The 12,819-nt window shown below is 44.3% G+C and overlaps 1 protein-coding gene across 1 annotated transcript in view; it reads right to left on the bottom strand.

The window, feature by feature from the left end:
* The window catches only part of LOC127633550 (glutamate receptor ionotropic, delta-1-like), a 772,099-nt gene that overhangs the window by 140,476 nt on the left and 618,804 nt on the right, over window positions 1-12,819 (bottom strand). The window contains exon 6 of the mRNA XM_052112731.1: window positions 2,655-2,828. Coding sequence (XP_051968691.1) covers window positions 2,655-2,828 — 174 coding nt within the window. The remainder of the gene's footprint in view (window positions 1-2,654; window positions 2,829-12,819) is intronic.

Here is a 12,819-nt window from a genome sequence, read left to right as displayed (position 1 = left end):
AGCCATGAATAGTTTAATCCAAGAGTGAAAGAGTCCAATAACAAGACGGTTATGGAGAATAAGCGAGTAGTGTTCAGCTGGTCATGTGATTCTAACGTGGCAGCCCCCATGTGGAGACCCTCTCCATGTAGAATATAACAGCTTATATAAGATTACTGATATGGATATCCTCATCTCATGCGAGTGCTCATGATTTTATATTTATGTTTCAAAATTACAATTTGTAAAAAAGTAAAACTTTTTAAATGGGGAAAAAATTACTTGCTGCACTTTTTGAAATAATGTGTACAGCTGTAATGTGCGGTGACAACTATAAGTTAACCAGTGTTGATTCCCTAAAAACATAGTTCTGCTTTACTCAAGTTCTAATCAAGAGCAATATTTAGGTGATGAAATATTTTAGAGCAGAACATAACTAGAAAAAATTCAGAAACGCTTTAGATTACAGCCCTCAATTTACAGCGTAAGTACACCACATTTACAGCGTACCTTTTAGTAATAATAGCGTACCTATAAATTAATAACATGTAGGTATAAGGGAACTATATGCAAAGTTTGGCGAATAAAGGGGTAACAACCTGGAAAATTACAAATAATTTATACTGTAAGTATTTTTAACTAAGAGTTCAATTCTGATATTATGTGGTATGTATGACCTACTATGCTACTATCTTACGTTTGTGAGCAATTTAGCAAGAACATACCGTTTTGTAATAATACATAGGTATTATATATATATATTTAGGTCTAGGTATTTTTTTTTTTAACCACGGGGTATTATTACAGTCCATCTCAGTTTCTTTTATAGATTAATTTGGGTCGTCAAGCAAAATAACTAGGGAAAACAAGGCAAGTAAAATTAGAACTACTGCAAAAAATATTCAGTAGTTACAGTGTAAATATACCCTTGTTCCATGTAGTTACAGGTAACTCATGTATCCTGTAATAATAGAGTATGTACCAGGTTGATAAGAACCACTGACAGTAGCATATATGTGTAAGTAAACTATTATTACAAAAAGGTACGCTGTGTATGTTCTTGCTTAATTACCCTCAAAGTGAGATTGAAGTTTAGCATTGTATAAGGTTGTATACCACGTAATATTAGAATAGTTACCCCTTAGTTATAAAATACTTACAGTAAAATTATTTGTAATTTTCCATGTTGTTACACCCTTTTATTCCCCAAACTTTGCTTATTGTTCCCTTTTACCTACAAGTACATACTGTGTAGTTACACTATTAATACAAAAATGTATGCTGTGAATTACAGACTGTAATCTAAAGCGTTACCAAAAATTCTATTCACTATAGAAATGTCCATGGTTTTTCCATTACTTTTTAGGATTCGGCTAATTCTTTTCTAGGCCTGGAAAACAGAATTTTTTAAATTGTGGGAACATTACACTTTAAATATCTAATTTAACATGTTATCTCTGCCGTAAAAGAATATGCAAGTTGAAATAAATGTAGCCTATTGAAAATAAATACATAAATAAAACCATACCATAGAGTGAAAAAAAAAAAACTACATTGAAATGACAACTGCTAGCACCAAAATACAAAAGATATATATTTTTATAGGCTTGGAAACCTGGCCCACCAGACCAAACCAGAAGTGAAACGTCTTGGTGTCATTCTGGACTCTGATTTAAATTCTGAAGCTCATATCAGCAAAGTGACCAAGACAGCATTCTTCCACCTGAGAAATATTGCCAAAGAATGGCCATTTTTAACAAGACAGGATGCAGAGAATATGATTCATGCTGTTATTATCAGCAGTTTGGACTATTGTAATGCTCTCTTAACCGGCCTGCCAAAGCTTCTGCTAATTCAGAATGCTGCTGCCAGGCTTTTAATCAAGACTAGGAATAGAGAGCACATTACTCCTGTTTTAGCTACCTTGCACTGGCTCCCCATTTTTTTAAAATTCATTTTAAGATCCAATGGCTCACATACAAAGCTCTTAATGATATAGCACCTTGCATGTCAAACCTTTAACTCCTTATCAACCAATGAGAGTCATTAGGTCCTCTGTTGCGGGTAATTAATAGTTCCTAAAGTGGTCCACAAAATGAGTGGCAAAACTGTATTTAGCTTCAACACTCCAAAGCTGTGGAACACCCTGCCCACCAGTTACATTAGACGTGCAAGCTCAGCGGACCTTTTTCAAAAATATACGGAAGACCTACTTATTCATGCAGGCTTTTACTTTATCTTTTTCAATCTTTTTTATTTTTTATATGTTATTATCTGTCTATCTGTCTGTCTATCTATCTATTTTTTATATTGCAAAGTACTTTGAGTTGCATTTTATGTATGAAAGGTGCTATACAAATGAAGTTATTATTATTATTAACTGAAAAAAATAGGAAATAAAAAAAAAAATATGAAGAAATAGAAATAAAGCTAAAAATGATAAACTATGAGCATGTGTACACGCACAGCAATAAGCTGATACAAATGTGCTTATTCAAAAAATGACATTTACATGAAATTGAAAATCATCTGCTGCACAGTGGATAAGCTGGTAAAAAAAAGCTGGTAAAGGTGTTTACATGCAACCCAAAACTGGGGCAATTGGCAAAAATCCACCTGTGCCGATAATCTTTGAAATCTCTTCCACAGCTGATGCTGTTGCTATAGTTACTGACCTCCAGCGATTGCAGGTATCCCTCCTGAGGGTCGCAGAGCAGCGATGAGATGCGGTGGTTGTTTCGCATACAGCTCACACTGCTCTCTCTCCACAGCGGGAAGATCTGCCTTACCACCGTCAACCTGCCCAGAGAACTGTGAGCCAGCTCCATAATCTCACTGTCACCGATCTCCTGCAAACACACACACACACACACACACACACACACACACACACACACACACACACACACACACACACACACACACACACACACACACAATACACATTATCAGCACACTTCTGCAGCAATTAACTTGACACATTTATTAATGCACAAGGTTTATTTGTTACTAACTGAAGGTAAAATCTGCATTTAATTCATTAGAAATTAGCATTCAATATATAAACGTATCTTTATTGATTTGCATATTTATAAAACTTGTGAAAACAGTAAATTTTTATGCATCACCATTTTAAAAGGAATGATTAACCCGAAAGAGAAATTCTGTGCTAATTTACTCACCCTCATATTGTTTCATCTAAAACTATCATTCTGTCTAACATGTTCAGCAGAAGAAAGTCACACAGGTTTTGATCAACATGAGGGTGAGGAAATGCTGATAGAATTGTCATGTTTGTATGAACTGTCCCTTTAAACAACAAGATACATGTTCCCTTGATATATATGTGTTTGACAGCTTTGCACAGGGAGGTTAACGTGGATGTTTTTTCTGTCTTGCAGCAGTAGGTTTATTAGAGGAGACATTAGTTCTGTTTTAAAATCTAGTGAACTGCCTACTTAGACAGCATTTTAAGGCATCAAAGTTGTTCTGAGATACACTTTGCATCTAAAAATATGTGGACAACCGCATAAAATGAACACCCCTTCTTAAGTATACCTGCGTCACGTGTTTGTGTTGTTTTCATGTTTTCATGTTTTGACTTCATGTCTTTTATTTTTAAAATTGTTTACTTCCTGGTCTGGTCATGTGTCTTAGTCATGTAATTTCCAGTTCCCCTCATGTTGTCCTGTTTTGTATAGTCATGTGACCATCTTGTTTCATGTGTTTTGTTCTTATTAGGTGTGTTGGATATAACACAGCACTGCACAGACCGATCAGACTTGAAGTAAAGCATGTCAGTTATAATTTTTGTCCGACTTGAACTGCCACCACCACCGCATCACCGTGATGTATGCCATCAAAGTACTGTGAGAACGTGTCTAGAGCAGCTGGCTGATGCAGCCTCTGCAATTGCTCAAGAGGAGCACAAGCTCTGATGACGACACCGCTCATTTACGATTGCCCAGACTCACAACGTGACAATGGTTACATGTGCTTCATGGGCTGCATTCGCAATTGCATACTTCATATACTACTCTTACTACCATGTCTGTTTATGGCAGAAATAAGAGTAGTGTGGTAGTATGCCAGTACCATGGTGTTTATTCTGACACCTCCAGTTCTGTGAAAACTCTCACAAATCCATGTTTTTTATAACCGTACAGCATATATATCTCATGCTATCGACTTTGTTACTTTTGTAACCTCTATTCCCTGATGGAGGGAACAAAAATTGTGTTGATGTAGTAACAGTAGGGGGCGCTCTTGCGAGACATCTGATCTTTGAGAAAAGGCCAATGGGAATTGGCGAGAGGAATTTGCATGCCACTCCCCTGGACATATGAGTATAAAAGAAGCTGGCTCGGAACCACTCATTCAGGCTTTCTGCTGAGGAACCAAGACAGCCGAGACATAGTACAGACGTATCTACTATGGCAGCAGGCCACACCAGCCATGGCCTTTTCCCTCTTTTTTTCTCCCCACAGAGTAAAACCTTTCGGCTGGGGCCAAATGTATTAGCCCTGGGGAAGTTGTTCTTTCCCAGGAAGAAAAGACACCACGGAGACCACATCCTGCCAGAAGTGGAGGTTAACATGTGGCAGATACGTCACGTAGGCTTTTCCAGCTGCACATGGAAGAGGCGCCATGGTAGGTCTTACTCAAAGGGGAGGAGCTCTACAAATGTGGTGACAGGTGGCAAAGGGAGCACTGCCGAAGGGAGACGCGGATCCACCGACAGGGAAACCACACCGCGGATAATATTTCACAGGGGGTTTACCACAGTTAACAGTACATGTGCGGCACCTACCCCAGTACAGGGCATCCTAGCACACGTACTGGGCCCGGCTACAAATTCCTCCGCCAAATTTGCCAGCCACAGGGCTAGGGAGAAAGGACATCCAGTTACACTGTCTCCTGAGCTCGCCTTGGGGAAAAAAGGGCACGTCTTCCCCGTAAGCAAGCGGTACACCAGGGTGGTTTATATACGCTACTGTCGCCGTGTTGTCCATCTGGACCAATACGTGTTTGCCCTGGATCAATGGCAAAAGCTTCTGCAGGGCCAGCAATACCGGCAGCAACTTGAGGCAGTTGATATGCCAAAGCAGTTGTGGTCCTGTCCAGGAGCTAACGGCTGCGTGCCTGTTGCACACGGTGCCCCAGCCTAGCTCGGAGGCGTCTGTCATAACCACGATGCACCTGGACACTTGGTGTAAGGGCCCTCTAAAATGCAAGGTCTGTCCAAGGGCTGAAGAAGTGGCGAAAGATCAGTGTTATGGCCACGTGATGTGCACCATGCCCATCTTGGGTCTGAAGCCAGTGCTGGAGCGGTCTCATATGCATCAACCCGAGAGGCGTGACCGCAGCCGAGGAAACCATATGCCCCAGGAGCCTCTGAAACTGTTTCAGTGGGACTGTCGTTCTGAACATTGCTTTAAGTGCTGAACAACTTTAGGCAGTTCAGCACTGAATGCATGCACTCACTCATGAGGCATGCTATCATAGAGATTGAGTCTAACTCCATCCTGAGAAATGAGATGATCCGAACCTTTTTCCCAGTTGACCCGAAGCCCCAACTGGCTGAGGTGCTCGAGCACTAGGTCCCTGTGTGCACACAACAGATCTAGAGAGTGGGCTAGAATCAGCCAATCATCAAGATAATTGAGGATGCGAATTACCACTTCCCTTAACAGGGCAAGGGCTGCCTCCGTAACTTTAGTAAAGATGCGAGGTGACAGGGACAGGCCAAAGGGGAGGAACTTGTACTGGTACGACCGGCCCTCGAAGGTGAACCACAGGGCCTGTGCCAAGGTAAAACCGAGACGTGAAAGTACGCATCCTTCAGGTCTACCTGCACCAACCAATCTTTATGCCAGACGCACGCCAAAATGTGTTTCTGCAGCACAACCGTCTGGCCGTGAATGTTCGGTGTCCGGCTGTCATGATAACGACGGCCGAAAACACTGGCTGTGTAACCTAGTGAGTGAGGAAACTGCTCTTTCTTTGAAAATGTGGGTACCGCAGCCCCTTGGTCATGTGTCGAAAATAAAACAAAAGAGAAAACAGAATTCTCCTCCCGGCCCTCCAGTGGGGGATGGAGTGGTCTGGATACCAGCTCCAGAGTTCCGACAGAAGTCTTCCTCCATGGTTCATCTGTCTCAGGGGCACTTGTGGGCCTTCCTAGGGCTCTTATTGCTGAACCACGAGGCGGGGGGGCTCTACGCCGGGGCCGAGTGGTTGGCTTGGGCTGTGGTGGAGCCACCTGGATTGCAGCCACAGGAGGACGCCCTCGGTGGCGAGCAGATGGGGTGCGGGACTCTGAACAATGCCAGGGCAGGATATGCTGGATGGCCTCTGTCTGCATCACCACTGTGAACTGCTGGGCAAAGTCTTCAACGGTGTCCAGCTTGCGATCTCCGAAAGAGACATTAAACTCTCCTGCTTGTCTCATCCCAGAACTCGACCGGGGCAAATGAGCATGCTGGGGAATGAGAGGACTGTGGGGATTACCTGGAGGAATGACTCTCACTGGAGTCCCCAAATCACCCCCAGAGTTAACCGACCCAGCCTCGAATTAAGGAAAGCCGCAACAGTAACGTTGCAATGGTCATGTTCTCGCAGTGAGAACACAAACCATCCACGAACGCTGCCTCAATGTGATTATGGCCCAGACACGTGAGGCAGCGCTCGTGGCCATCAGAGGTGGAGAGATAGCGACCGCATCCCGGAATTACACACAGACGGAAAGGTATCTTTAAAAAGACACTGTCTGTCAGTGCATGCTCTTTTAGAGGAAATATACTCTTTTATTTGCAAGAATATATACTCTTTTAGCTGTCGAAGCACCCAGGGGCGTACTCTGCTTCAATCGCACAGGGGGTGAAAGCTCCTGAAATGCATTGTATATCTAATAGGTGAATGGAATGCAGTGGAACTCGCTGCTCAACACTGCTCGGCTCCGAAGATAAAATCTGAATGAGTGGTTGTGAGCCAGCTCCTTTTATACACGTATTGTCAGGGGGAGTGGCATGCATATTCCACTCACCAATTCCCAGAGGTGTTTGAAGCTCCCAAGAGCGACCCCTAGTGTCACTACATCGTCACAACGTCGAGTGAGTAACAGATAGGGAAATTATGTTTATTTAAAAAATCTAAATGATTAAAAATACTGACTCCTTTATTGATATTAAAATAATTACAGGCTTTTATTGGACTTTCTTCTTATACAAACAACAGGCACTGTATTAAGCAGCAAATGCAGCTTTCAAATGAACAATGTTTCTGATTATTTTATGTAAAATTCAAGCATCTGTCTATCTAAATCACATTTCCTCTGTAAACATCATGTGATCTTCTGTGACTGGTGTAGGTTCAGCAAACGACGGTAAGTACAAGTGTCCTGCTTGACAGCTCTATTTCAACTGCAACAAGCAAATCTCGGCGATCAGCAAATTGAGATGCAGTTCAAGTCGAACACACCTATTGTTTGTTGGTGTATTAATCGTGTCTCTTCATTGCTCAATGTGTTTATTGTCTTGTTATTTGATTTGTATTCTCATTGGTTATCTTGTTAAGCCTAATCTGTGTATTTAAAGGTGCATTCAGTAATTTGGGTTACATTAAAAAGTTTTACACATTAACAAATTAATTATGTTTTGTGAAGTGTTGAATGGTGTACACTCATATAAGATGAAAACGTCTAGGTTATTATTGTAACCTCCATTCCCTGATGGAGGGAACGAGACGTTGTGTCGAAGAAGCGACACTAGGGGCCTCTCTTGAGAGCCACGCACATCTCTGAACTTGAGAAAAGGCCAATGAGAAATTGGCAGAGAGAATTTGCATGTCCCGCCCCCGGACATACAGGTATAAAGGGAGGGAAATATGTCTGTCCATTTAGGATTTTGCCATGAGGAGCCGAGAATGAGGTTCGGCCGTATCAGTGGCTCGGTTCAGCGACGTGGTCAGGAGGACACAATGTCTCATTCCCTCCATCAGGGAAGGTTACAATAGTAACTTAGACATTCCCCGTCTGTCACTCACTTCAACGTTGTGTCGAAGAAGCGACATTAGGGGTACATTTTTTATCATGACATGTGCTGCTGCTTTTGTCTCCTCAGGTGTGAAATACATCCATATTCATGATAGTTTACGCCTCCTCGCATTTGACCTTTCTAACAATAAACACTTCAAGGTGGAGGGGGACATCAGGGGCCAGACGTGGAGTTTCCAGAAGATGCCAGAGGGTGCCCCATCCCTGAGAAAGAGGTCCTTCCTGAGGGGAATTCGCCAGGGAGTGGCTGTCACGAGGAGCACGAGATCTGAGAACAAAGTCCGAGTGGGCCAGTAGGGAGCCACCAGAATGACTTGTTCCTCATCCTCCCTGACCTTGCACAGCACCCATGCAAGAAGGCTCACTGGGGGAAATGCGTACTTGCACAGCCCCGGGGCCAGCTGTGAGCCAGCGCATCTGTCCCGAGGGAAGCTTCCATTAAGGAGTACCAGAGTGGGCAGTGGGAGAACAGGACTACCTGTGCTTTGCTGAACCATTCCCAAATCAGCTGGACTGACTGGGGTGAAACCTCCACTCTCCGCTGAGCGTACCTTGTCATGACAGCATGTCCGCTGCCGTGTTGAGGCTGCCCATGATGTGAGTGGTGCACAGCTATCTGAGTCGCTGCTGGCTCCAAAGGAGGAGATGGCGGGCGAGTTGTGACATGTGACAGGAGCGCACACCGACTTCACGATTTATGTACGCTACCGTCGCGGTGCTGTCTGAATGGATCAAGACGTGCATGCCCCGAATTAGTGGGAGGAACCTCCGTAGGGTAAGAAATACAGCCAGCAACTCTAGGCAGTTGATGTGCCAACGCAGCCCGGACCCTTTCCAGGAGCCAGCGGCTGCGTGCCCATTGCACACGGCACCCCAACCCTGTTTGGGGGCATCTGTTTTGACCAGGACGCATCAGGACACCTGCTGTAAGGGGACTCCTGTCCGTAGAAAACAGAGGTCTGTCCAGGGTTTGAATCTGGCGGCAGGCGGGGGTGATAAACTCACGGTGTGTGCCGCGGTGCCATGCCCATCTTGGAAGCGGTCTCATATGCATCAACCATGCCATATGCCCCAGGAGCCTCTGGAAATGTTTTTAGAGGAACTGCCATGCCTGGCTTGAACAAGGTGAGGCATTTAAGCACTGACTGAGAGCACTCGTTAGTGAAGCACGCTACCATTGAGACTGAGTCTAACTCCATGCCGAGAAAAGAGATGTTCTGAACCGGGGCGAGTCCCACACGCTGGCCAGGTGACCCAGGGAGAGAGGAAATTGCTCTATTAGTGAGAATGTGAGAACCGCAGCCCGAAGGGGCAAAGATAATACCTTTAACTCCGGAGGACAGAGTGGTCTGCTTACCAGCTCCGGAGCAAACGTCTCGTTCCCTGGGTCGTCCGTCTCAGGAATGCTTGGGAGCCTACCGGGTCATCGAGGATGTTTGGGAGACGGGGGCCGTGCGCTTCCTGTAGGGCACTACGCTGCTGGGGCTGAGAGCTGGGCCCAGGTTGAAGCGGAGGTGCCTGAAGTTTGGAAGCCATAGGGGGACACCCTCGGTGAGCAGACGGAGCAAGGCTCGCACTGGTAAGGCGACGGGCATGATGTGGCCTCCATCTGTTTCTTCACCGCTGAGAACTGCTGGGCAAAGTCATCAACTGTGCCGCCAAATAGATGTAGGGGCGTTAGAGGAAGTATGCTTTGTCTACCTCCTGTATCTCGACCAGGTTCAGCCATAGATGATGCTCCTGGACCACAAGGGTGGCCATCGCCCGTCCGAGTGCCTGCGCTGTGACCTTTGTGGCCCCGGAGGGCACGATCGGTCATTGAGCACAGTTCCTGCAGCACATCAGAAACAGTGCAGATCTCCAATTGCCTTGGCCTGGTGGATTGCAGGGGGGCCATGGCATGCAGGGCGGAGACAGCTTGGAGCTGCTCCACTGTCAAGGGTAGTGAGAGCGTCACTCGTCAGGCTCACACTGTACAAGCAGACCCGGAGGTGGCAGCCCGGTCGAGTCATCAGCATCAGACGCCACTGTGACGGTCTCTGAAATCATCATCCAGCTCGCGGGGTCTGAGGGAGCAAACAGACTGGCCATGAGGCGAGTTGTTCTCACCTCGAGCCCGGATGGAAGCAAACGAGCGTGTTGGGGAGCGGATGGTTCTTGGGGATTTACCCTGTGAAACATAGCCCGCTGTACGCCTTCATCGCCAGCCGCGCCGGCCCCGATCATATAAGAAGGAGGCGAGGTGCGGGGGGTGAATTAAATGGCTTTCTCTATTGAGGGAAGAAAGCTGTGACCGCAATGTTGCCATAGCTATGTTCTCGCACTGAGAACATGAACCATTCATAAAAAGCTGCCTGCGTGTGATCGCAGCCCAGGCACACGAGGCAGCTCTTATGACCGTCAGAAGTGGAGAGAAATTCGACCACATCCAGGAACTACACAGGGGCGGAAAGACATATTTAAAAAGACACGTCCTGAAAAGGACGTTCAATGCCAGCTGTGTATTGCTCTTTTAGAGAAATTAACTCTTTTAGGAAAATATTCTCTTTTAAAAGCTTTGTCGAAGCGCCCAGGGGCAAAGCTGCACTGCTGTGCAGAGAAGGAGAAAGCCGCTGATATGCGCCGTAGATCCAACAGAAATCGCTATTCAGAGAGTAGGAGGAACAGTGTGTGACTCGCAGCTCACTGCATACACAACCAGTCAGCTCCGAAGAAAATGTATGAATGGACAGATGCATTTCCCTCCCAAATTCTGTCTGCCATATTCTCATTGGCCTTTTTTGAAGTTCAGTAATACGTGAAGCTCTCAAGAGAGAACCCTAGTGTCGCTTCTTCGACACAACATCAAATTGAGCGACAGACGGGGAACTGTACACATAATAGTTTTGTATAAAAAGTGTTTTATTGTAAATGGTGCAGGTCAACTCTTCAATGTGTTTCACCATTTTGAAATCACATGACCCGCAGTGTTTCACTAAACATTGAAGAAGAGAATCCTTGCACTCATTGGCAGCCGCCCATGTAGATACTCTTGGCTGTGATTTATATATCACACAGTTTTGTTGTTTTACAATGGAACATACTTATTATCAAGAGTGTAGATTTGGCTTGAAGAATTTACATGTTTCCACTGATCGTGGTACAGACATCGTGTGTGTGTGTGTGTGTGTGAGCGTGTATTTATCACTTTGTGGGGACCAAATGTCCCCATAAGGATAGTAAAACCTGAAATTCTTGACCTTGTGGGGACATTTTGTCGGTCCCCCTGAGGAAAACAGCTTATAAATCATACTAAATTATGTTTTTTGAAAATGTAAAAATGCAGAAAGTTTTCTGTGAGGGTTAGGTTTAGGGGTAGGGTTAGGTTTAGGGGATAGAATATAAAGTTTGTACAGTATAAAAACCATTATGTCTATGGAAAGTCCCCATAAAACATGGAAACACTACGTGTGTGTGTGTGTGTGTGTGTGTGTGTGTGTGTGTGTGTGTGTGTGTGTGTGTGTGTGTGTGTGAAATTGTTCGCTTTGATTACTGAGGGGTTATTAAAATTATCAATGGTTTAAACCACTGTCTTTTTTATGTGCTGCTTTGGTAGGCCAGAACTTTAAACAATAATTTTCGCCCGATTAGTTATACTCAAAAACTTTAATATCCATTGAAATATTAACTGACCTAAGACCATTTAAAAAATGCTGCAGTGTGGCACCACCCTGTATAGTATAAGTTAAATTTACAGAAAACTCAAATTTCCCTTAAACTTTTTAAAAGTATGTAGTCAACATGTGTTAGTAATGGACAGTTTTCAGCAGTGTTTACAAATGCACCTGGAAAGCAGCGTGTAATTTTATTTTCCTTGTTATCACAGCTACAGTAAAGGGGACCCATCTACCTCCATCTCAGTGAAACGGCACACATCTTCATTCCTTAAGTGCAAATGAGCTAGGTACAACGATTGTTGAGGATTTGTGTAAACCATGACTTTGATTGCTTGGAAACATAAAAAATGGACAAATGCAACATTCAAGCATATGCTAAATTGGATCATCTAAAACAATTCTAATCTTTCCTTTACCATGACAATCTGTATTGCTAGATAATTGGTTTATTTCAGGCTAAGCAGTTCTCTAATAAAGGTAATAACTGTCTTTAGAAATAATGAGAAATGCAGACAGACTCCAACGATTATTGATATGAGGGACAATAATAATCTGTCCTTAACTGTAGAAGTCTGTTCGCGTGAATTCTGATGTTTGTTTTTAGGCAAAGTAATTATATTATATTAGTAATTTATAACTTTAGAAATGACCTCAAACTCCAACATTTTCCAGATGCAAATGTGTAACAGTTTGTGGAAAGGAGGATGCTGGGGCCCGCTTGACAAAACACGTAAACATTTATTGTTGCACTGTTCAGTCGCGCACAATAAGGCCGCTTTTCAGCAGTAGACAAAAGGTTGCTTTTTCAGCTTCACTACACATAAACACTGTTGGCTTTTCAGCTCAGCTCAGCACACTACACACAAACACCTTCATGCATCTCTCTCTCCCGTCTGCCGCTATCTCTTCTCCTTAAGTACTACTCCCGCCTCTCGCTGGTATGCGAGACTGGTGTGGCACTCAGGTGAAAGTCATTCGCCACTTATCTTCCCGGCCTCGCTCTGCCCAGACACCGCTCGTCTCCACCCTGCTCACCACAAAATGTTATTCCAGAGCTGGGGGTGGCAGCAGAGATGATTATGCTGATCCATATCGATAGATGGCAGTACAGCGTCTAACACCACTATCATA

Source organism: Xyrauchen texanus, chromosome 40, assembly GCF_025860055.1.
Source record: "Xyrauchen texanus isolate HMW12.3.18 chromosome 40, RBS_HiC_50CHRs, whole genome shotgun sequence".
Classification (NCBI taxonomy): domain Eukaryota; kingdom Metazoa; phylum Chordata; class Actinopteri; order Cypriniformes; family Catostomidae; genus Xyrauchen; species Xyrauchen texanus.
Note: the sequence above shows the minus strand (reverse complement) of the source record. Positions and strands in the feature narration are given on the sequence as shown.